We start from the raw sequence: 25,566 nt of genomic DNA, 5'->3' as shown, positions 1-25,566 counted from the left end.
ATATTCAGAATTGCATGTTAAATATAGTAAGTTATTTTTGCACAATAGATTTAAAATAATATACTATAACATCTGATCTTCTTTTTCAGGGTGGTTATGCAGCTTATCGATATGCCCAGCCTGCAACTGCTACTGCAGCTGCCTACAGTGACAGGTATGAAATGATAATAAACTATAAATTATTTATTACTTTTGAATTATTCTGTTGTAACCTACCAGTAAAGTAGTTCATATACTCCATTTAAAGTATGTTAGAGGCATGTAAAAAAAAAGTAATATTAAAGGGATTTCTGCTGCTGCATAGGTATGTGCAAATGTTTACATTTCAAACTTTTGAGAAAAAGGTATACACAATACAAATTAGTTTTGAATTATATTTTTAAAACTGTGTTTAAATCCAAGAGTAAAAAACATTGTTAATAATAACCCTTTTAGCATTGTTTTATGATTTTCTTTTCAACAACATAAACCAGTGCTAAATAACATGTATACAATCTACTTTGTCATCTGTCAACCTACTGCCGCGCCAAGGCACCTCTTATAGTGCGGTCCTAACTCTAAACTATGAGAGTCTCCATCTTGGAGCACATGGGGCAGAAGATATCAAATTGGGTGCAGGCTTGTCAGGAGGACGCCCCACCTCCTTAAAGGTACAGAAACACACAAGGGATCCCGCACATCCCATTGGCAGCTGAGAAACCCCATGCGTCGCTGCACCAAATCGGTAAAGCAAAACAAACGACAAACGCACTCAACAATTTGTTACCAGTTGTACAGTAAGGTGCACACGAAATGGGCTTTGAACAGGGCTTTGGACGTGAGTGAGGCACCCGTCCGCACAGCCTCATGTCCTCCAGGGAAGCCCGTGACATGTCACGCTATGCGGGTGGGGGCCAGGGGAGGAGCTACCTTTAGGATGCGATCGTGCAGATCGCATAGGACAATACGTTATGGCATTGCCGTATGCGGCCGCTGCCATAACATATTATACTATGCAATCCGATCGGCAATTTTCTGCGGGCAGCGAGCTCAAGGGGCAGATGCTTCGGGCCCCACAACCTTTATTGGGCCCGGGGCAAGTGCCCTCTTTGCCCTGCGTTAAAGACGGCCCTGATTTTGTATAGTAGTACTACTAGCCCTCCGCACAAACTCTTATTGGAATATGCTGGTTACAGATTATGCTATTAGTATACTCAGAACTACAGCCACTATGTTCCAGGAGCTACTCATAAAGATTATTGTGGGAAGGGTGTGGTAACATTTTTTTAACCTCCTAGTCACTTGGAAAATGGCCAACTGCTTGTATAAGTTAGAGTAACTTAGCCACTATCGATTAAATAACATTTTCTCTGAACTTTCTGAATTGCAAAGGGCAATAGTGCCAAGTCAAAATATGCAGAATTCATAGTGTGGTTCTGTAACACATCATCTTGTTAATAAAATTGCAGACAGGGGCACAGACAGGGAATTTGAAGGAATAGGAAAGATCAGTGATAGCACAGTAAAGGCTGCTGAAACAGCATAAAAGTTACATGAATACCTAGTGGTGTTTTGGGGAAAAAACTAACTAGAAACATAGTGATGGAAATCCACTATGAAAATGTCTGAAATCTACTTTTTCGGTTATTTTTTTTTAAAGGTGACTACTATTTTCTAGCGACCTGATATGTATTAAAAAAAGAAGTGTAAGTGAGCAAGTTCTAAAAGATTAAGTCAATATGGTTATTTAAAAAGTTAAGAAACACAATATATTTCAAGAAATATAAGATCATGCGCTGCTGAAAAGACATTAAAATGCAAACTTTTCATTCAGCAATAAAGTAGTAGATTTCATATTTTGTGGTCTGATGTAGCTCATTACCTACAATGTCTAAAATGCATTGTGTCAAAATGCTAAAAAGAGACAAAGTGCACAAAAACATATTAATAAAAAGCGGTAGAGCTCAATTATATAATATGTAAACTATAATTGAAGTAAAATTTGGCAGATAAAATACATTTGATGTTTAATAAAAATAAACATTTTATTGCAAAAAATTTTTGTAAAAGCAAGACAAGGTTGCATTATTCTCATACTACAGCCATATATCTAATAGGGTAAGATATTACGTATATATCATATTATATTTACCTATGACCTATTTGTGATATATTTAAAATTCTAATTTTCTTTTAACGTTTTCATATTAACACCCACAATGTCACTTTCCTATTTAAAAACATGGGTATTCATCTGTAAAAATGTGTGTTATAAATATGGTAATTAAGATATTTTCAATCACCACAACATAATTTACTAAATGTTATTTATCTCACACAATTTCATAATGGTACTATTAACTAGGCATGCACTGACGGCGTTTTCTTGGTATCGAATACCAGTACCGATATTTATATTTCAGTACACGGCGATAACAAGTACCAGGAAGCTGGCTTCCCAGCCAAACAGCATGGAGGCAGCTTCCTGGTAAATCAGGAAGCTGGGAGGTGAGTCAGTACCCACCTCCCGACTTCCTGATTGGCCGGGAAGCTGGCTTCATGCTGTTTGGCCAGCTTGATGTTGATTGGTCAAGAAGCCAGCTCCATGTTCCCTCGTGACACTGCCGGTCAGAGCAAATCTCCCTCTGACTGGAATTTCTGGTATCGGGGTTAAGTATTAGAGCATTTGGGCGAGTATGAGTGATCGCCTAAATACTTGGTATCGGCTCCAACATCAATACTAGTATCGGTATCAGTGCATCCCTACTATTAACCACAATTAAGTTTAGTATTATGGTACCACAAAAAAATAATCCAGTGTTACCAAAATGTATCTTACTCCTTAAAAGTGCTTTTGTCATAGATCCTCCAACAAATATTTAATATAGTTGCAGAAAAACTAGGAAATGCATGCATACAAAAATACATTAAAAATATGGTTTTCCTGATCTTTTAGACAAAATTAATTTATACTTTTTGCTCCCATGACCCCAGATGCATACTTGTCTCCATCCCATGACTGCAGCCCACTATAATGTTTATATTTGGCCAGTACAATCCTAATTGCTCTCGCTACAGCTATAAGGGTAGTGCAGTCTCAGCTTTAATAACCAAGGTTGATGAATAAAGACTAGTACAAGATGATTTGTCAGTTGTGGGTTACTATGAATTTAAATGTAATAATTAAGAACACTTTATTGAACAAGGCCAACAGTCTGCTTTTGTTTTTAGAAAATGCTTCTATCTAATAGAATTTTGGAAGACCTATCAGTGTTTTGTTATAGGAATGCTTAATTAGGGAAGCACAAGTATGTTTATACATGTTGTATATATCAAATAAGATGTTGCTTAATCTGCATTGCATGAATGTACACAATCATTATTGTGATGTTAAAGATAATTTTACAATAAAGAAAAATTGCATGAGTGGTTGACGCATGCTCTGTCAGAAAGGTAAGAAAGCTAATGTTTATTTATTTAAATGTATTTAATTTATCTTTATTATATGTTTATTGGGAATTGCTTTTGATTGATGTCTTTGTCATAGATTCAGATTATTGCACAGGAATAAAGAATATGTTGTGGAATAGCTATTTCATGTCAAATGATGTGTAATGCTAGCATGTTTTGGTTTCATGGTTGCTGAAAACGTTTTTTCCAGATCAATAAATGCTCTGCTATAATGTGGCTGTGCATGCCTAAAGTGTTGTATCCAACTTTTTGCATGTACAGTCTATATACTTTTTGAACTATTTGTATTAAAAGTAAATGCTTGCATATGACATAAAATAAAGGTGCATGTATTAGTTGTTTTTTATTATAAGCGTAGTCTCCTATATGATATCATACAGAATGCCATTAGGTCCAGTTCTACTATTAAACTGTGGATGAAACAATGAAAAAAGACCACATAATTTGTAGTATACTTGTAAAATTGGGATTGCTACATATGCATTGTTCATTGTCGTAGTGGTATAGCTGTGATCTATAAAATTGTCAGTAAGTGCTTGTACTAATTCAAAGACTGCAAGAGGAAGCTTCTCTCAGAATGCAGTCCAGTTGTGTGTTCTTCTTACAATATGAAGAAATTAGTAAACATTAGATACAAAATAGCAAGCTTCTAGTATATATATTTCTCCTATCATTAGTCACTCTGCTTTGCAGAAAGCAGCATAAAGTAATTTTTCTGTGGGCATCTTTTGTCACTTAAATAGATAATTGTAGAAAGGGAAATTATAGTGTTGTTGGCCCAACTTGTTACATCAGTTGTAAATTGCAATACTGAACTACTGAACAGCTTTTATTTTTATTTTTAAATAACACACTTCAGGGTATATGAATTGTTGTAAAAAGATATACAGTTGATGCATTTTTTGTAAGGAAATTTATAATTTTACAGAAATTTGTTGATTACATCCGATTATCATGTAGTTGATCAAACAATCATATTTTCTGCTTTTAGACTAGCAAGAAACATCAACTGTTGTTTTGCTATGCCTTCCTGCACTGCTACAATTTTTAAAAGCTTGAACCCCTATGCTGATGCATTTTGTGTGTCTGCCAAATGAGTGTCAGTTTTTGAATCTTATTACTGGCAATTTTAGGCAAAAGGGTTGTGATTTGTTTATAAATTCCACTATTTTTGTCAATATAATGATCACCGGGTTTGTTTTTAAGTATTTACTTGGCTTATGTACAGAAAGTGTCCATCACCAAATGGATTTTCAGAAATTCTGTCTGACGTGATTAATATGCAACTTTTACACATACAACATACAACTTTGTATTATATAATTTAAAAACAGAATAGTGCCATTTTTCAGTATAGTTTAATATGTTCTATAAAACAAATTACCAAAAGTATACTTTAAACACTAACTGAAAATTGCAGTATTTTGGCTCTGTATAATGAACTGTTAACTGATTTGTAGTATGTTATGTGGAATCTGTTTTTAATGTGCCTGTCAGTCTTGGGCTTTCTGCTTTCTTTTGGCTCATTAAGTATAGTATGAATGTACAATATCAACAATGGTACTAAACCCCTACTGTGAAACATATGAAACCCCACCAAAAACCCGCCATGAGAAAGTTACTACAGGTCCCTTATATTGTAAGGAATAAGGAATACATATACTGTACATTTATTTATGTGCCATTTTCTAATTTCAGTGAAATAATGCTACAGTGAGACTAGGAAAGCCTTAACAGTATATAGCACTGATAGCTGGATGCACAGGGAGGCCATTATCTGTTTCTGCTGCTTTGCTGCGTGACCTTTGGCAAGCTCCTTGCCTTGCCATACATTTCACAGTGGAAAAGAATTTTGCATCTTAATTGTGATTTCCTTCATGAATAATAACGAGAAAGCAGGTTGTACATGTCATTTTCCTGCATCAGAAATATAGAAGTGAAAAAGGGATTCCCTTTTCTTTGGTTGGCCAGCAAGTCTGATACTTGATTAAATAAGCCAAATGTGTTCAGCATTGACAATGAGTCAACTTATTTTTTTTACTAGCACTGTTTTTTCCAATCATTGCTCTGCTGAATGTAAGCTATTGACATTTTATTATTTCATCATCAAATCAGAATTTAGATTTTCATGAAAATTAAAGTAGATGTAAACTCTAACTGGATGACATTGTGTTTGCTAAAGCACTATATAAATTGAATTATTTTTTATTTTAGACAATACGTTCACTGTAATACAGTGACCCATTAGTTATCACTGTAATGCAGTGCCCAAATAATTATCACCACAATGCAGTGTCCCAGCAGTCAACACCTTGGTGCAATGCTCAGCAGTTACTACCGTAACGCAGTGCCCATCAGTTATCACAGTATCACAGTAACACAGTGCCCCAGCATTTTTTACAGTAAAAGTGCCCCAGCTAGCAGTTATTACAGTATCACAGTGCCCCAGCAGATTATCCCAGTAATACAGTGACCCAGCAGTCAAACCACACGCAACCACACGCTCTCTCCTGCTCCTGTGGAGTGTCACTGTAGCTCTGATCCTCACCTCCTCCTTAATCTTACTTCTCACTCTGTCCACAGTGCACCCTTAGCAACACAGCAGTATAGCAGTGACAATTCAAAATTATGTGGGTTATTCACAAAGATGCCGAAGGCAGCAGAGTGAATAACCCAGCTGAAGTGAAGCGAGCCAAATGCAGTTCAACTATTTGCCTCTATTCTCAGAGTGAGTGAATAGCCGAATGCAGCCGAGCTGCATTCGGCTTGGCTATTCTGCCCGCTACCTCGGAGTGACCCTTCTCCCCACTTCGGGGTGTCACCACGGCTCAGCCGAGCCAAAGCATATGCATCCAGCTCGGCAGAACCACTCAGCTGCCTTCGGCTGCTGTACAGGCTATTGCGAATAGCCCGTACAGCATCCCTTCTTTTTGACTGAACCGAAGAGCTCATGCGGCCGAAGGATCAGCCCAAGCTACGGCTGGTTCCTTTCGGCTCTTTTGTGAATAACCCTCTATGTATTTTCGCTCACTTCTAGTCTTAGTATCAATGGCCACCAGGATGAATGGAATGGTATGAGTCTGCTTAGTGGGGACACAGACCGCAATGAAAATTGAATAGGGGATTCTCACTCAAACAAATTCTGACTTTAGATACACTGTAATTCCACATTTTATATATTTTATCATTGTTCTTTTTTAAGAAATATGTAAATCTTACTAACATTACATAAACTATTGAATGTCAATCAACTTTCTTGACATGATAAAAAGTTTGAAATAACTACAAATACATGACTTGGTGTCACTTTGGAAATGTCATAAAAGTAAAAATGACAGCAATACTTTCCATTTTGATGGTGGGTTTTAAAAGTGAGAAATAGAATCACAAGAATATGACAGATGTGACAGAAAAGGATGTTATATAAAGAACTGTTTTTTTCCCCCAATATGTCTTTGCCTGTAGTTCTCCTATAGCGGTGGTGGCAAACCTTGGCACTCCAGCTGTTTTGGAACTACAAGTCCCATGAGGCATTGCAAGGCTCTGACAGCCACAGACATAACTCCCAGAGGCAGGTGCATGTTGGGATTTGTAGTTTTGGAACAGCTGGAGTGCCAAGGTTCGCCACCACTGTCCTATAGTGTGCAGTGTTTATAGTCACATTAGGAATTTAACAAAATATAGAACATAGCAAGCAGTTTATATTACTTACCAAACAATCAGACATTCTCTTTGATCTAATAAAGAGAACAGTTAATCTTGATCACAAAAGTAACGGTGTTCTAAATGATACAAATATTACTTAACATTGCTTAAAGAAAAACTATTATGAAAGTCATGCTGACCTTGCCTTTTGAAAATTTGAGTTGCCATTGCATCATATTAACCCTATGGCTTTCTGAGTTTATTACCTGAAAAGTATAGAGATATTTGAGGCATGCTTACTCTGAACCTGTGCTTTAGAAATACTAAGCCAAACAAAGCCAGACAATTTTTTCAAAACTGAGGATTATTAAAAATATAAATTAAATATATGCAGGATACAATTGTAATATTGCAAGTGGTGTAAACATGACATTATCCAAGCAGATGTATTACAGTGTGTTGGAAGTATATACAGTACATTAATGTGCTATAATCAAACATGTCTATATCTGTGAGTGTTAAAGTTAATATAAAAAAGAGCAAGCAATAGTGTCAAATAAAATGTACATTGTGTGGTCCTTTAACCTGACATAAAGGTTTATACTCTGGGGTTTGTGGTTGTAGTTGTATGTCTCTTTTCTCTCGATGAGTAATGGAATAAAGTGGCAGTCTGTAGTATGGTGAGGATGCAATATGGGCCCCAAGGTGAAGTAGTATTCCCTGATAAAGGATTACAGCTGAAGGTGAAGTAGTGTTCCCTGATAAAGGATTACAGCTACTGGGATCCATATATTTCATTTTATTATATTTGGAAGGGCTCAAAAGTCGAGGAGCATCTTCAGGCTTTCAAGAGGCATAAAATGTGAATCTGATTTCCTAGTGACATGTCACATTTTTTGAGGCCCTGAAATGCAAGTACAGCAGAACCACCCACAAAATGGTTGACACTTTTAGCAATCAGCCAGCCATTGCTTCTTACTGGCTGTACAGGTGCAGTTACTGGATGACACTTTTACTGGCTGCACAGGCACTGTCCACAGTAGTTGGTCATCTTGTGAGCTGTCACTCTTAGAAGCTTGGAAGGCTCCTCCAGGGTACAAATCTTATAAGAGTAAGCAGGTCCGGGTAGGATAATAACAGAAGTTCCAATAACTGTAAGGGAGAATAGGGGTGAACAAGTTGTGGAGGGGAAGGGACAATGCAGGAGCAAGGTTGTACAGCTGTGTAGCAAACAGGGAGCAGCAAGTTGTACCGTGGTTAATGGGAAATCCATTCCACATTGTTTAGAGTGCCCTCCTAAATGTAGTATGGAAGAGTCACCATAGGATCCCAATCACAAGTATGTTTGCAGCTCTAACTAATATTTTATCCAGCCGCATGCATTTTTTTGGCAGTTTTTTTGTAATTGTACAAGGCTTGCTGGACAACTAAGATACATATACACAGATGATGGAAGGATAGGTAGCAACAGTATTATGGTATGTAGGGAAACTTCTTCAAGAAACAAAAGTGGGTGCTTGGACAGCACAGCTTGGCTTCTCCATTTTTTCATAAATGGCCTCTTGAGGTGTGAAAGTGGCCATTTATGTAAAAATGGAGAAGCCGTGCTTGAATATAGGTGGGGCGGTGAGACATCTATTGTCTGCCACATACAATGCTGTTTTAACACCTCTCTCTGGGCAGGTTATAACACCTCCTAGACTCCAATTATGCAAATGCTATTAACACCTGGTTGTGACTAACAGATTATGTGGATTGGTGCAAAATGCACCATATTTATTCACAGATAATTTTTTGTACAAGTCATTCTGAATTGAGATAGCTGATCGGATGTCCAGTGAAACATATTCAAGAAAAATACAGCAAGTCCAGTTTCCTTGACTTATTTTTTACACATATACCTTGACCTGGATGAATGAGAACCTTCACAGACATACAGGGTGAAGATTTTGGCGAAGGCAGGAGAAGTGAACAATTTAGGCCAAGCTAGCTGATTTGGAAAAACTCTAATTCAGCTCACTTTCCAGTTCAGATATGTTGTCCTAGATTGTTCACTTCTCCTGACTTGTCCAAACTCTTCACCCTTTTGTGAATAACCCCCAAAGAGTTTTCGTTCCATGCCCCTTGTTTCCTAGAAACACACTGGAAATTTATCTTGCAGATAGATACCAAGTTTTTATGAAAATGTACCAAACCGCATCGCTCTGGCTACTTGGATGCTGCTAAGGGTAGGATGACCTACTGGAGACTTGAAACGCAGAGACAGTTTGGTATTACTGATGTCTGTATGTCATTTCCACTGACTTTTTGTAATGAACTGGAAAATTATATGAACACAAAGTTTGTAAAGTAAAATATCATTAGTATTATTCATTTAAGATTATTATTATTATTATTATTATTAATTTCCTTTAATACAATACAATCTTCCTAATTAGGTATTTAAGTTGTAATAATAAATATTGTGTACATAACATTATAAATTATTAAAATCACCATGGCATTGAACTATTTTGATAGTACTTTTACAATGAATAACTTTTCTAACAATATAATGCCCATTTAAATTTATAACAGAAATGTAATCAATTATACAACAAACTTTGGACAGATGAATTCCCATGAAGAGATTTTTCATTGTCCATAACTTTGAGCACAATATTTATAATAAATTACATGTGAAAATCATTGCTGGTGCTTCTAACTTCCCTCCTCATTAAATTGTGCAGCAGTGTGCAGTTGGAGATTATATGGGTGATTATACATGGGCTGATTTTTGGATTATTCAATAAAGATTCAACAACAACTGAAAGAAAATATGGAAAACTAAATGACAATTTCAACAATCTGGATACTAAAATGATTACTGGTGGCCATTAAAATGGAATTATGTTGTTCAAAATGATTTTCCAACACAGTGCCTCACACAGGCCATGTTTGTGCTGTTTAAATCCTGCGGAATCCTCTTATATTTAGTGACAATCCAGTCATCTCCAGTGATTTTAAATATATATATATTGCTGTGCCTTGTGTTGTGATAAGGTTTAGAGGTCACCCATGCTTCTCGCCCATACAGGTTAAGGGGCTCCAGGATGTGTGTTTCTTTTGGAGAAAGATGGCTTTCAGTTTTCTCCAGGAGTGGTAAACCCTGGTCAGGGTCCTGGAACATGGAGGCCTTGTAGAGACATTGGGTGAGATGAAGCCTCCATGTTTTGGTGTTTACCAGCATCCATTGATTTGTACAGCCATTATGGTATTGGGGCTGGCTAATTTTCAGGGCTCCACCTGCCAGACAGAGAGGTCTCCACCCAGGAGTCATAAGGGCCCACCCATGAGTTATGGCATGAGACAGTGAAGCTGAGAGCAGCCAGATAGGGCACATGTAGGCAATGAGTTGTGTTTGAGACTATCTGGAGGAAACGGACAAGAGCCTGAGGACTGAGGCTAGAGCAGTGGTGCTGCACATGCAAAGCCAGGAGGCTGATTGTATGTTTTTTTTTGCAAAGAGAGATATTGAACAACCCCTGTGGGGGCAACTGTTAATAAAACAGTTTCTGTTAATAAAAGTTGACAAGGAAGTCCTAAAAAGAAGATCCTTTAGGCTCTACTGTTTGAAGCTAGTTCACACGCACACACACACACACACACACACACACACACACACACACACACACACACACACACACACACACACACACACACACCTAGAAATTATGTCCTGGTGTATTTATAATTTAAAAACAATCTAGAGCAATTGGTGGTTATATACAGAAAAATCTGGGTTGCAGTAACCATAACAGGATTTTAATAGCAATTAAAATAAAAAATACAAAATGAAATACATTTTAAGACAATTGAGTTCCCAATGTTGAAGGATGCTCTATAGAAAGAAAAGTGGGAAAAAAGTCAAAATCAGACACAGACCATACACTGCAATTTAGTTGCATGAACAAAATGTTTAAGAGGCTAACACCTATCTTCTTCTAGTGACAAATAAATCCAAATGTGATCAGAGAAATATATAAATATAGAAAACTGAATTAATGTATTAACTATTTGAAAATACAAAACAATGTGCAAAAAAGAAATCAGTAAAAAATCAAAACAACCAATTGATAAAGCAAGTTAGTCAAAGATGGAGTGATCAATTAGACAGCAAACATATTAAACATCTTATTTAGCTCAGTGTATGGAAGGTGTTGCAATATAAAGTTGATATGTACACAATTACAAATGTAACACTGCGGTTCAATATCAATATGGTCTAGAAACAATTAGACAAAATTATTTTGAAAAAAACACTTTGACCAGGTGACACACCAGTGGATCATATAAGGTTTTGCGTGGTTATTTTTAAGCTCTTGTTTCTAACTCAACTGGCTTGGTGGCAGAATATGCGGTAGCTATAAAATACAATATACATTCAAATACTACAAACCTGCAGGTTTAGCTTTTATTGTATTGTAGATATTAGAAGAATTGGTAAAGAACCACATACAGGAGTATATGCTAAAAATTAAAATAATATATTGAGTGAGGGACCATGGATTTATAAAAGAGATGTGTTCAAACAAATCTACTTTCATTTTATGAGGAAGTAAGCAGAGACAACAGATTGGCTGTGGTTGTAATATGTTTGTCTTTTGCTACATGTGTAAATTTAGATCTTAGAAAATGGTAGTGTAAATGCATAAACCAGAGCTTAAAATCCACAGGTAGGTTATAGACTTACGGCTTGTTCACAACAAATCCAGACCAGATCTGGATGAGTTTCTGCATATGCAGTGCAGTGTGTTTTTACGTGTTTCAGATGCGTTTTTGATGCGTTCCGGTCCAGTTTTTTTAGCCTAAAAGGGCATCTCAGGTGTAGTCCAGTGTGTTCCAGAGCATTTACATGCATTTTTTGATGCGTTTTCATGCATTTTGGTGTGTTCCAAAGCAGAAAAATATAGTGCCTGTTGTAGTTTTTCCAAATGAACTGGAACTGAATGCTGTGGTGTAAACTAGAGCCCAAAATTCCATTGTAATACATTGGATGCATTTTTAAAGCGTTCTTAAACTGCTCTGCATCTGTTCCGCACTTGGTGTGAACAAGCCTTTAATGACAGCGCGTGATCTAAATGTACAACCTCTAGAGCAAGCAACTATTCTTTTGTGCATTAAAAGAGGAATATACTCATAATCTTGCACTTATACAGAGCATTAAAAGACCACAAAACAGATAAAGTTTGGGCACAAAAAAGTTCACAAAAAGTATATACAAAAATATTTTTAGGTAGCAGCTTATTTTCCCACCTAACAGGTGCAGATCATTTTTGTATTTCATTTAGGTTACACAAAGAATATTTATTAACTGGAAATAGTGCAAATAAGGGCCTGGGGAAGAGTAACTGAATTGACACATTCAGCCTTATGAAAAGGTGACTATTTCATATAGTGAACATGGTGGAAGGTTTTACATTTTGGTGGAACTGTTCACAATTAAGTCACTAAAAAAGGACACTTTTGCGACTGGAGGAAAGGGTATAGTTTTTATATAAAAACAGCACAGTAGAATGTTGATCCAATTGCCTTTTGGGGTCAGATTTTTTTCCCCTTGACTAGAATAAATTAGACCACAAATAAGGGCTTTTTGCATTCAAACCTATGAAACTATGCCATCATTTACTAATACTATACAAGAGCACCCAGCCTAAAAAAAAAAGCCTTGATTTCACCGCACAGAGATGTCAAGAATGGTTATTTTTAAATTGTTCAGATGTTGAATGTTCATACATAAGCAGAATAAAAATATAAACGGAAAAAAGCAATTTAGATAGTATTTTATGTGTTTTATTTTGTGTGCTTTCAATCCCCTAGGAGCGCCAGTGGATGTTGAGATTTTTTAACATGTTTGATTGCTTCTCCTGAAGCTGGTAATTGCTTAGATGTAAGTAGTACCATGAAAATGGGGCATAAATAAATGTCACGGCCGGCCCAGCCCAGTTGTTAATGTTTAATGACAGATCAGCATCACCAGGTCATTTGGAGACGCTGATCTGTCATTGCTACTGGGTGAGATCACGGCTGGCTCCATCCAGCTGTCATTTGCGGGGCAAACGGCCGGCCTTCGGCAGGCCATTCACCCTGCTTTGACTGTCACTTCGGCTCAGTCGAGCCAAATCATATGCCATTGGCTCGGGTGAACCACTCAGCCTTCGGCTGCTGAACGGGCTATTGTGAATAGCCCGTACAGCCGTCTTTCAGTTCGACTGAACCAAAGGGCTTCGGTGGCTGAAGAGAGCCGAAGGATTAGCCAAAGCTACAGCTGTATCCTTCGGCTCAATCGTGAATTACCCCCTTGGTCTCATTACCTGCCGCCCACTGAAAAAGTTTGACCCACAAGGGAAAACATTTTTTTGTACAAAACGGAAAATATGATAACAAGACTTTCTGATTTTCAGTGTAATATCAGGGGAGAGCTCACCAGGTGGATCTGAGATCTGATGGAGATTTTTAATATGTGATGAAAAATTTACTAGTTTGTTTAGGGCAATATTATGCCTGTACAGCTATTTTAACTAGTTAGCAATAAAACATTATTTGATAATATATATGTGCTGGTATGTTATGTAGCACCTATATAAGTCCCTGTGGCTGAGTTCTATTTATTTCACATATTTTTCTATACAATTATTTTCTCCTTATGTTTTTTAATGCAGTATAGTAGAATGAGGGAACATTTGAAATTGTTTTTTAGCTAGTTTGATAAAGAAAAGGCTAAGCAGCACTTCAGACTCCTACCTTTGGCTTCAGTTTAGAGGGTCAATATTTGTTTTAGTTTTACTGGGCCATTGCAGTGAAGAAACCAGCTTGCAAAAAAATTGAAAATGTTTTACATATATACAGTTTCCAATGACAAACATAATGGAGTGTTTTTTTAATATAAAGTATACTTTCGTTCAATTTGCAAAATAAATAGGGGAAACCTGAGTTCACTTATATCATCCTAAAGGTCGAGAAAAATATATATAAAAGCGCTAAAGGTATAAATAATATGAAACTTAGTGCAACCAAGTGATATAGGGAAATTAGGGTTTAGGCGGTCTAGCCCTAAACCAAGTGATTTATCTTACATAGGATCATGAAAGAAACAATTACATTTAATAATTCAATTGTGCTGTGGAAAAACAGATAGTGATTGGGACAATAAAAAAATGTCAACCACTGTGTAAAGACATCAAAATATATGAACAATCCACGCAAAAAAATATATTAAAAAACGTTAAAAATAAAGTGTTCAGTGAGAAATAAACGTAAAAACGTAAAAAACGTGTGCAAGAGAAATTGTTAATGATATATATTGTTGATGATAAATATTTCTTAGCGGTGGTCCGACAGCCCCTCTTGGGTGGGTACTCACCAAATGGAGCTGGATCAAAGGCTTTTAGTTAGTGACACTTGAGCCTGCAATCGTGCTTTCAAACTTGTACCCAGTTGTTTCCACTCACAGTCCCTGCAAGGCGAGTGTTTGATTTTTTCTCCCTTGTAGCGCTGGCTGTATCCCAAAAGTGAAGTTGGGTGGGCATTTGATAAATACGGTGACCTTTTGGAATGTCCGTGTGGACTCCAATACGTTGGCAGAACCACTCGGGAACCAGCCACACCTCTGACTTGGGGTCTATTTTCCTGTGTCTCTGATCAGGGTTTTGCCAATAACGTGCATGGGGGTGGGGTGTCAGCTGAGGGAGACAAGATCATCCTAAAGGTGCCCATACACTTTACAACCCTCGCAAGACATTTGTCTTGCGAGGGTTGTAAAGTAATTAAAAAAACGTACGATCTGCCCATCTTGGCCTGGCAGATCGTACTTGCGATCATCGCAAAGCCCGCCCCCCTGAGGGGCGGGCTTCCGATGACTGCAATGCTGAACGGGCAGTGTGCGCATGCGCACACCGGCCCGATCGGCAGTCATCTCTTGATCAAGTTAAAAACCATCCGAAAATCGTACGATTCTCGGCTGGTTATCCAACATGCTCGAAATACGAAAGTCGTGCGACCCTACATTAGAAACGGTTGCACGCCTTCCATACACTGCACGATTCTCTACTATCGCGGGATTTCTCGCGATTCTCGTACGGGAATCGTGCAGTGTATGGGCACCTTAACGTGTTCAAGGAAAAATCTTTTATTTTATTTTCTTTGCACATATTTGGATATCCGTGAGCTTCGTCCTTTTTACTTAGAAAAGTAACATTCACTTTGCTAAGTGAACGGTATCTACTCCTTTAGTGAATCAGCCACAATGTCTGAATGATGCAAGTTGACTAAAGGGTTTTCATAAAAGACTGAATGCCCTGCATTTGAATATTATATATAATTTACATAGATTTCTTCAGAGCACAGAAGAGAGTCTTATTAAGTTCTTTTTCCAATCAGGTTTGGGGAATCATATTTTAGTGCAAGATAAAAAATGTAAACACATATTCTACAGGCTTCATTTAATGACCTCTAGTCATTTTACTTCTTAGTAACCAATACTATAAATCTATGTAAAATAAATAAAGAAAACACATACGCTACATCAAAATAATCATATTTCATTCACTAGGCAGAACAATATTTAAATTAAGCCTTTACTACATCTACAGTCACAGAAGATAAAATATATTATCTTGACTGAGAAGTATTGGTGCAGTCTGGTAACACTCAATGAGCATATGTTTCAAAAGAGACATTAAAAATAAACAGGTTGCAGAATATTTGAGTGATTTATTTTCTTGCATTGTTATAAAAAAAACTACATGCATTGAATCACTAAAGAACAACTCTGGGAAAATGACAAATTAACTCTTGCGGTGGGATTACCCCTACACTGCAAGTGTTAAGTGCTCATTTTAGTCTAGGTTCCAAAGTAAAAAATATATACTCACCTGATCCTTGATCTTGTCTGGCTGCTAGACCACTCTCTGCAGCCTCCGTCCTCACCCAATCTTGTTGTCTAATGACTTGTGAGTCATCAGATATATAACAGTGTATTAGATGTGAGGGGACCAAGGGACATTCCACTGCCAGAGCAGAGGGGAAGAGAGGCTGTGGGGACCAATGTAGCAGCCAGGCAGGATTGAAGATCAGGTGAGTGAATTTTTTTTTTAGACCCTAGACCAAAACTAGCACTTAACCCTTGCAGGGTGGGGGTAGCACCACTGCAGGGTTAATTGGTCATTTACTTGGAGTTGTTCTTTAAAGGGACAAGGCTTTATGATCAGAATGTTTTTTGTGCTCCTTTGACAACAAAATGTAAAGACTTGAACTGCATGGGTTTTCAAGCCTGTTATGCATATGAATTTATCGGGCTGAAGAAATGTGTTTGAAGTATCAGCTGCTTATAGTTTTTATTGGGTTAAACATTAAGGGGAATACTATATATTTTGCAAATTTTTACCAATAATAGCCTCTAAATGTTATCAAAATGATAATAGAAATGACTAGAATGTATACCTACACAAGTTAATAGCAGAGGTTTTTGTTGCATACATTTGCAATAATAGGTGTAGAAGCCACACTGCCATGCTGAGGCAAATCTGTAGAGTGTGGTATCTAACTCAAAACTATCTGAGACCCCCCAACCATGGGACATACAATATATAACAATGCACAAACTAAAATCAGGGTCACTTGGAGGCAGTTTCCTCCTCCTTAAAGGTACAGCAAGACACATGTAGCCCAGCCATCAGCTTATCAAGGCAGCTGAGCACTTTAAGTGTATTCCTGCACCAAATACAAAAGGGAACAAGGACAGCAGTGGCGGAACTACCAGGGTCGTGAAGGACAGCCTCTCAGATCATTTTAAAACTAGCAAAGTCAATATAGTCAATATAGAAAACCATATAAAGAGGATCACCAGCACACTTTCAAGCTAGCCAGCAAAATAATAAATAAATAAACTGTCAACTATGCAGGTTAAAAACAGAGGTTTTTGTTGCACAATATCATAGGCCAGTCTCTCAAACGAGGCACTCTTATTTGCAGTATATTGTTTTCTCAAAAGGGCACTATCACAGGCAACGCTTTAGTTACCTAATAGCAGTCATAGGCCAGTGCTTAGGCAGCAGGACCCTCTAGCCTCAACCGTTACAAACTAGTGTTATTTCTCTTCTTGCTTCCTTCTCATGATTGTTGAACAATCTTTCTCACACATTTCACTTTCACTGCAGTGTCTTTTATGTTTCTTCCTTTGTCCACTTTGGAAATTTGTGGATTAATTCAGAAAATAAATGATGGGGGGAGTGTATACAGAGGCTGTAGACATGTATCAAAAGGCTCATTATAGCTCAAACAATATGAAACCATTTCTCTTGTTTGATGCTTTCTACAGCTAAAAAAAGCTGTGACTATAAACCAGACAGAATGGATCTGTCAAAAGCTGTAATAAAGAGGCACCCAGATGCACCGTCCTTGTGATTGAGTAAGCGGTACTTGTACCCCTTCCCATTCACTATATGGTTGAATAAAAGTTAAATAAGACCAGACTTTAATCAAAAATCATTTAATTGAAATAAAAACAAAACAAAGGATTTTTAAATTTAAAAAATTGATCCACCGACATAATTCTAAGGTCAATCACAACACCCAGCGTTGTACAAGACAACAACTCTTGTTATAATAAATAAATAATTTTTAAAAACCCTGAAGCCCACCGACCCGACTGCACATGACAAACTTATGCCGCAGATTGAAGAATCTGATAATTGCTGGCAAAATATAAACATTTGGGCGGAGCTATCAGAGACATTACTACTAGCTCCACCCAACTGTTTACATTTGGAAAGCATCTACCAGAGTTTTCCAGCAGGTCCTGGGCAAATGAAAACAACTGGGCAGAGCTGGCCATGACGGATCAGCTATGGCTGGATCCTTCGGCTCCTTAGTGAATAACCCTCAAAGACACCCCTCATGTCTCCATAAAGAGAAGCTGTCACTTTAAAATGCTATCACATAGGGGGCTTGTTATCCCTTTGGTGATAGCATTAAAAATAAATGAAAAAGGATAAAAAGTGTAAAGAAAGTAAAAAGTAATAAATAAAAAAATAACAACCCTGCATGTGAATAAACAAACGCATGTAGGGCATAAGTACTGATTAAACCACATGTTAGGTATTGCCGCGAACGTTGGAGTGAAAGCCATAATTCAAGGCCCATAATTCACTATTGACTCTAAATTAATGTGTAGTAAAAGCTTTTAAACCGTCTTCAATGCTCAATTTTGTGTACCATAGTTTTTCACCATTGCAGGGGCGCACGCAATTTCAACACAATGAACATACTTGACCAGTTTGATATCTGTTTACTAGATTTTTATATATATATATTTTTATATCATCTTTTTATATTGTTTATAATTTCCTTTTACTGGCCATTTAAACTCAATTTATTTAACATAGTGTATGCACTATTTTCTACGTTTTATTTCTAGCAATTTGCTGTATAGTATTTAGGGCACTCTTCACGGAAGGAGTTTGTTCAATTTGAAAAGTCATTCCATGCAACTTGATTCCTCATTTTCAGCTCCCACCTATTAACATCTCAGTTGGACATTAACTGCTTGAGATGCACTGTAATGTACACCCTGGGTGTGATTTTGCTGATGTGAGCAAACCATGTAGGATTTATATGACTTACTGCTTCAGGGTTTTCAACTCATTTGAGATGGCCTCTTGCACATTTATTTTAAAGGTAAAACTTATCCATCTGATAATTCCCATTTTAAATCTTGAGATGAAGATCTTTTCCTAGATTCATGGGTCATAGCAGAAAAACCCTTTGGAGCAATCTATTCTCCTTAATTTACCTTACTGCAATGCACTCTTCAGCTGATTGTGTAGCAATGCTGACATCTGGGGGATGAACAAGGTTTGTTATGCACGTTTGAAAAACCTAAAAAATCTTTAAATAATGATGTTGTCATATATGTAAGCTTTGTAATTATAAACATATATCTTGGTTTAAACTCCTTTAACTAGAAGCCATATTTGTAACATGTGAACTTGTGGTATTTCATTGGAAATACTAAATTAAAAAGCTTTTTTATAATCCTGGCTATGTACATTATTGCCTAGCTGTGTGACATTATACATATATTACAATTAGTCTGTGAGATATGTGGACAACTTAAAGCTGCTTTTGGCAATATATCGACTAAGGTACTGCAACTTTCTGCAAACCTCAAACATAGTTCAGCATAGTCTGTTTCACAGATAGATTTTTTGAATATTTTGCAGATAGTTTAAATCACACTGAAACTGGGACAGTCATTAGTTCATAGAGAGGAGAGATACCTATGGTAATTGTTTAAATGTTCAAAGAATTAAAGCTAATTTTGCTATGTTATTTTATACCAGTCTGCCTCTTTCTCGCCATTTTATACATTTAAACATTGCAACATTGTAGGTCACACTGATATTATAAACTTTTATATAGAAATGAAAAAAAAATCACTTATTTTACCATCCTTTAAGCCAGGTTCACACCATTCTGAACCAGATCTTGAATGCAGTACATTGCATTTTCATGCATTGTTGCTGTGATTTTACTGCGATTTTTGCCATGTTACAGAGAGGATTTTTTTTATCTTAAGATGGGCTTTCAGGTGTGATCCAGTGCATTCCAGTGCATTTGCATGTGTTCCAGTGCATTCCAAACCAGTGAAAATGAGAGAAGCAGTATTTTCTTTCTCTGGTCCGGAACGGACTACGCTGATGTGAACAGAGCCCAGAAATACCATAGAGATACAATGGGATGCTGATGTGCAGTAAAAGCTTTTAAAACATCTCCTATGCTCAATTTTGTCTACCATAGTTTGTCACCATTGCACGGGCACACGCAATTTCATCAAGCCCAAATAAGTCCATGTATGTCTTTTCCAGGTGCAGCTGACTATGTAGGGGTTGTCAAGAAGAGTAAAGGTGCCCATACACTGTACGATTATCGTACAAGAATCACAGGAAATCCCGCGATCGTACGACAATCGCAAAGTGTATGGAAGGCGTGCAACCGTTTCTAATATACGGTCGCACGTCTTCCGTCAAACAAGCAGGCTGGAAACCCCGCCGGGAATCGTACGGTTCTCGGCGGTTTAGTGGCCTGCTTGTTCGACAACTGCCGAACGAGCCGGTGTACGCACGAGCACACTGCCCGTTTATGATCGCAAGTACGATCTGCCTGTCCAAGATGGGCAGATTGTATGTTTTTTTAATTACTTTACAACCCTCGCAAGACAGAAGTCTTGCGAGGGTTGTAAAGTGTATGGCCACCTTAAATTAGCTGCTTCTGGTTTTCAAGGGGTTGGTAGAGGATACCACAGGATACAATGCATATGGCATGTTTATTTTTTGTATTATAATATTTGTCTTGGGTTTTACAGCAGTCTTCTAGGAAGTACTAGGAAAGAATTCAAGGAATTTATGCAGAACAGGGTGTAAAAAGGGTATGGTTACTGAATAAAATATGTAAAAAGAAAGTTAAATAGGTTCAAAGGCACAGAGGAAAACAATAAATTTAGCCATATACATGCATGCACAAGCAATTAACCTTAAACTATCTATAGTCACTAGTTTAACCCGTTTGCTGCCAAGGCCCACACTCCACTTTTAATCTAAGCTGGCCAGACCATTTTGGCAATGTTTAACTTTTTAAACTTTTCAACGGCATTTTTAGAATTCATAAATTTTTAGAATTCATAAAATTTTCTGAAAACACAGAACCTCCCTGCATTTCTGCCAGATAATGCACCACTTTGTGCAGAAAATTGTTACAATTACAAATGTTTAGGCAATCCTCATGTTTATTACTTTTTTTTAGGGATGCACCGAAACATATCGGCCGAAAATGGCACTTTTGGCATCATGCCAAAAGTGCAATTTTCTTGCCGATACATCGGCGTATCCCTGATTTCTTTCCTCCCCGCTGGGCGCTGCTCTATGTCCCAGCGGGGAGGAGAGAAAGTGACAGTCAGCCGAGCGCTGCGTTTGAGAGCGCTGTGAGCGGCCGGCGTCTCCTCCCACACCACTCTGCCACCTATCACAGCGCTGTCAGAGAGGAGAGCGAATTTTACAAAATTTGAAAAAATAAACATTTTCGGTATTGGTTTCGGCCTGACATTTTTTTTATTTTGGTTTCGTTTCGGTTTTAATATTTCCATTTCGGTGCACCTCTACTTTTTTTGTATTTGTATGACACAAAAAAGTGGAGAAAAAAAGCCAAATCTGACAGATTCCACCCAAAACTCCAAAAATGGACTGGACAAAATTATTGGCATCTTCTCCAAATTGCAAGAAATAATTGCATTCCAAGTTTTTGTGGAAAAGCATGAACAACCTCAAGGTTACAAGTCCATCTCTAGAGAGAGATTAATGTTCCTGTGTCCTCTGTGCTCAACATTGTAAATAAGTTTACAGCCCAGGGCCCTGTAGTTAATCTCTCTGGACGTGGACAAAAGAGAACAATTGATCAAAGATTGCAACGAAGGATTGTTCGAATGGTGGATAAAGACCCTCAATCAACTTCCATACAAATTCAAGCTACACAGGGTAGAACTGTGTCAGCTCGCACTATACATCGCCATCAGAATGAAAAAAGACATTATGGTAGAAGACCCAGAAGGACCCCTCTGCTGACACAGAAACATAAAAAAGCCAGATTGGAGTTTGCCAAAACTTACCTGAGGAAGCCAAAATTGAGAGAATGTGCTGTGGACAGATGAAACAAAATTACAGCTTTTTGGTAAAGCCCATCATTCTACTGTTTTCAGAAAAAGAAATGATACCTTTTAAAGAAAAAAATACAGTTTCACAGTCAAACATGGTGGAGGTTCACTGGTGTTTTAGGGTTGCTTTGCTGCTTCAGACACTGTATGTCTTGATTGTGCATGGCAGTGTGAAATCGGAAGACTACCAAAGAATTCTGGGTTGCAACGTAGGGCGCAGTGTCAGAAAGTTGGGTCTCCGTCAGAGGTCATGGGTCTTACAGCAGGACAATGACCCAAAGCACACATAAAAAAGCACCCAGAAATGGTTTCAGACAAAGCTCTGGAAAGTACTGGACTGGCCAGCAATGAGCCCAGATCTAGATCCCATAGAGAACCTGTGGAGAGATCTCAAAACAGCAGTTGGGAAAAGGAACCCTTGCAATCGGAGAGACTTGGAGCAATTGTCGAAAGAACAGTGGTCCAAAATTCTTGTATATCCTGAAGTTATTTTTGCAAGGGCTGTGCTACCAAATATTAATTGAGGGTGCCAATAATTTTGTCCAGTCCATTTTTGGAGTTTTGTGTGGAATCTGTCAGATTTGGCCTTTTTTCTCTCAAATTTTTTGGCATACCAATACAAACAAAATATATAAATACATTTGTAATTGCAAAATTTTCTGTGCAAAGTGGTGCATTATCTGACAGAAATTTAGGGGCACCAATATTTCTGCCTATGACTGTATATATAAACCTAAATAGTGACACTTAAGTTGATATCTTATAATGTTAAGGGGTTGAATATTCTGTATAAACATCACCCCATCATCAGAGAGTTGCAGGGAGAAGCTGTCAAGGTGGCTTATCTGACTTGCTAGACTTTAGAGAAGGTGTTCTGATCTTGGCGGGGACTTTAATGTTGCACTAGAACCACTCTTAGACTCTACCTTTGGTCACTTCTCTCTCACTTCTCAAACTGCTTAGCTCCCATTAAAAAAGTGTTTCAACAAGGCCCAACTTACTGACACATGGATGGTGATACACCCAAAAGTTAAGGATTTTGCACATTTATCACACATGCACAGCACATGCACAGCACATGCACAGCACATAAACCAGGATTAAGCTTATTTTGTTGGATCATCACTATCTGGAACATTTGATGAGTTCTGCTATCCATCTTGGACCACTCACCAGTTACTGCAACTATCAAATTGGCTTTGTCATCTCTTTGCCCTTATAGTTGGAAACTAAATGATTCTTTACTTAACCATTTGAAGACCAGGGTGTTAAACCCCCTTCCTGGCCAGGCCATTTTTTCAGTATTCAGCTCTGTGGTTCTTTGACTGCTGTTGATTCAGTCATGCAACGCTGTACTGAAATTCATTTTATACTATTGCTTGGGGACAGATAGAGCTTTCTTTTGGTGGTATGTAATCACCACTGGGGTTTTTATGTTTTACTATATAACAAAAAAGTACCCTAAATTTTGTAAAAAAAAACCTGTTTCCCTATAAAATGTTATGAAACATTTATTATCACCCCAATTTTTGAGTAAAATATAAAAGACAGGGTCACATCGGGTAAATAGACACCAAACATGTCAAGCTTTATAATTGCGCGCACCAGCGGAATTACAGAAAACTAACACACCCAAAATTGGTCATAGGTGACGCTTTAAAAGCTTTTACCACTCATCAGTTCAATGTTATCAGTAATTAATGGCCCTAAAATGATTGCTCTCATTCCAACGTTCGTGGCGATATGTAACATGTGTGGCACAATAGGCGGAATCGTCGTTTTCGCACATAGGCGCACCCGACGCATGTTTGCGTGTGTATGTGGGACCCCCTCCCACATACACACACCAAACATGCGTCGGGTGCGCCTATGTGCGAAAACGAGGGGGATGTTAAAAAAGTTTGTGTTATTTTAAAAAAAATGTATTTGTAAATTTTTTTTAATTTCTTTATTTTTTTATGCTTTAATTTTTTTAACACTTTTTTTTAGATTTAACTTTATTGCTATCACATGGGCGACTAAAAAATCCCCTATGTGATTGCCAATTCACATGACAGGTCCTCTTTATGGAGACATCAGGCATCTCTAAGACCCCTAATGTCAGCTCAGGGACCACCAGAGAATCTGCTTCACCAGCTTCTCCCAGGTGTTCTTTACTGGAGAGTGACACTGAATGCAGTAATATAATATAATATACATCACTTCCTGCATTCAGGGACCAAGAAGAGATCAAAGGGGAATTGTGTACTGAACTCCCTTTGATCTCCACTGAGAGCGTTGCCGTGCCGCTCCCAGCCTAACTGGGCACAATGGATCTCGGGACCGTCAGCGGCAGCGAGGAGGCGACGGAGGTACGGGGGGCGCACACTTGCAGCTCCTGCAAGCGACCGGGCATCTCTAGAGATGCCTGATCGCTTGAATGTAAACAGCCATTGCTGGCTGTTTACATTGCTAACAGTTCCCCACTCGTGTGCGCGCTAAGAGCACACGAGTGGGGAACTGTGCAGCACGTCTTAAAACGCCCTCCCGCTGCTACAAGACTCCAATCCGACCATTCAGGAACGGCCATGGATGGGATGTGGTTACCTACTCCATTTCTTTACAGAAAATGCTTCCTTTGCTACTCTCCTATATGGGAATAGGAAGCACAAAAAGCATACATATAAACTATAAGACCTTATCTCCCAGATCCAGGCTCTGGAATGTATTCATAAACATTCTCTTCAACTCTCTCCCCGACTTTAGTACATTCTAAACGGGAGGAACTGCAAAAGTTCCAAGATGTTCCAAGAAGTTAAGAACATGTTCAATCTGATGTCAAGACAATATTACGAGTGGGACAATAAGCTTGGAAGGCTTATAGCCAGAGTTTAGGCTATCCAGAGCTTAGGCTATATTTCTCAAATCGAATCCCCCAGGGGTTCCACATTGTACTCTACCTCTGACATAGCTTTGGCTTTCAGATTGTTTTATCAGTCCCTTATAAGGTTTCTGATCATTATAACCGGCTCCCATATTGCACTTTATGAGGGATTGATTCCTGACTATCTCTCTTGTATATTTCTTCTTAATCCTGATGAGAACACCAGACTTGCCCTAGAAAAAGATTTATCTGAAGAGGAATTATGTAAAGCTTTACAATCCATTCCCTCTGGTAGGAGCCCTGGCCTGGATGGGCTCTCCATTGTTTACTAAGAGGATTTTAAGGATATACTCCTCCCCATCTCCAATCATATGTTAATTCCTTATCATGTGGTTGCCATCTCGCTCAGGAAACGTCCCTTGTACACATTACAGTTATTTCAACCCGGCAAGGATCCTGTCACCCTGGCTAGCTGCAGACCTATATCTCCCCGAGGCCGGGCCTCGGTGGCCTTGTGGGAAATCCGGGCCTGCCTATATCACTCCTTAATGTAGATGTCAAGATATAAGCTAAGTACGGGTTGACCGGTATAGTTTATTCAGAACCAATACTGATTATGTACCACCTTTCAGGTGCCGATATTCTGTTTACATCCAACTGCGTGATCCTGTGGCGGCAGATGAACTCATAGCCTACTGACTGGGCTATGTGATCATCTGCCGCTGGCAAGATTTCACAGCTGGCAGATGAAAGCAAACAGCAGGCAGTGGGGGGAGCAATAGCCAGCCTGCTATTGCAATTTGAAATAGCCAATAGCAGGCTGGCTTTAGCTCCCACCCACTGTCTGCTGTTTTAAATTTAGCTG

General features: G+C 38.2%; 1 protein-coding gene across 2 annotated transcripts in view; it reads left to right on the top strand.

Moving 5' to 3' along the window:
• The window catches only part of RBFOX1 (RNA binding protein, fox-1 homolog 1), a 248,948-nt gene that overhangs the window by 177,746 nt on the left and 45,636 nt on the right, over positions 1-25,566 (top strand). For both annotated transcript variants that reach the window (XM_018556718.1, XM_018556720.1), the window contains exon 8: positions 90-154. In XM_018556718.1, the coding sequence (XP_018412220.1) occupies positions 90-154 (65 nt within the window). The remainder of the gene's footprint in view (positions 1-89; positions 155-25,566) is intronic.

This window comes from Nanorana parkeri, unplaced genomic scaffold, assembly GCF_000935625.1.
Source record: "Nanorana parkeri isolate BGI_ZX_2015 unplaced genomic scaffold, ASM93562v1 scaffold249, whole genome shotgun sequence".
NCBI lineage: Eukaryota > Metazoa > Chordata > Amphibia > Anura > Dicroglossidae > Nanorana > Nanorana parkeri.
This window is presented reverse-complemented; position numbering and strand designations above follow the sequence as displayed.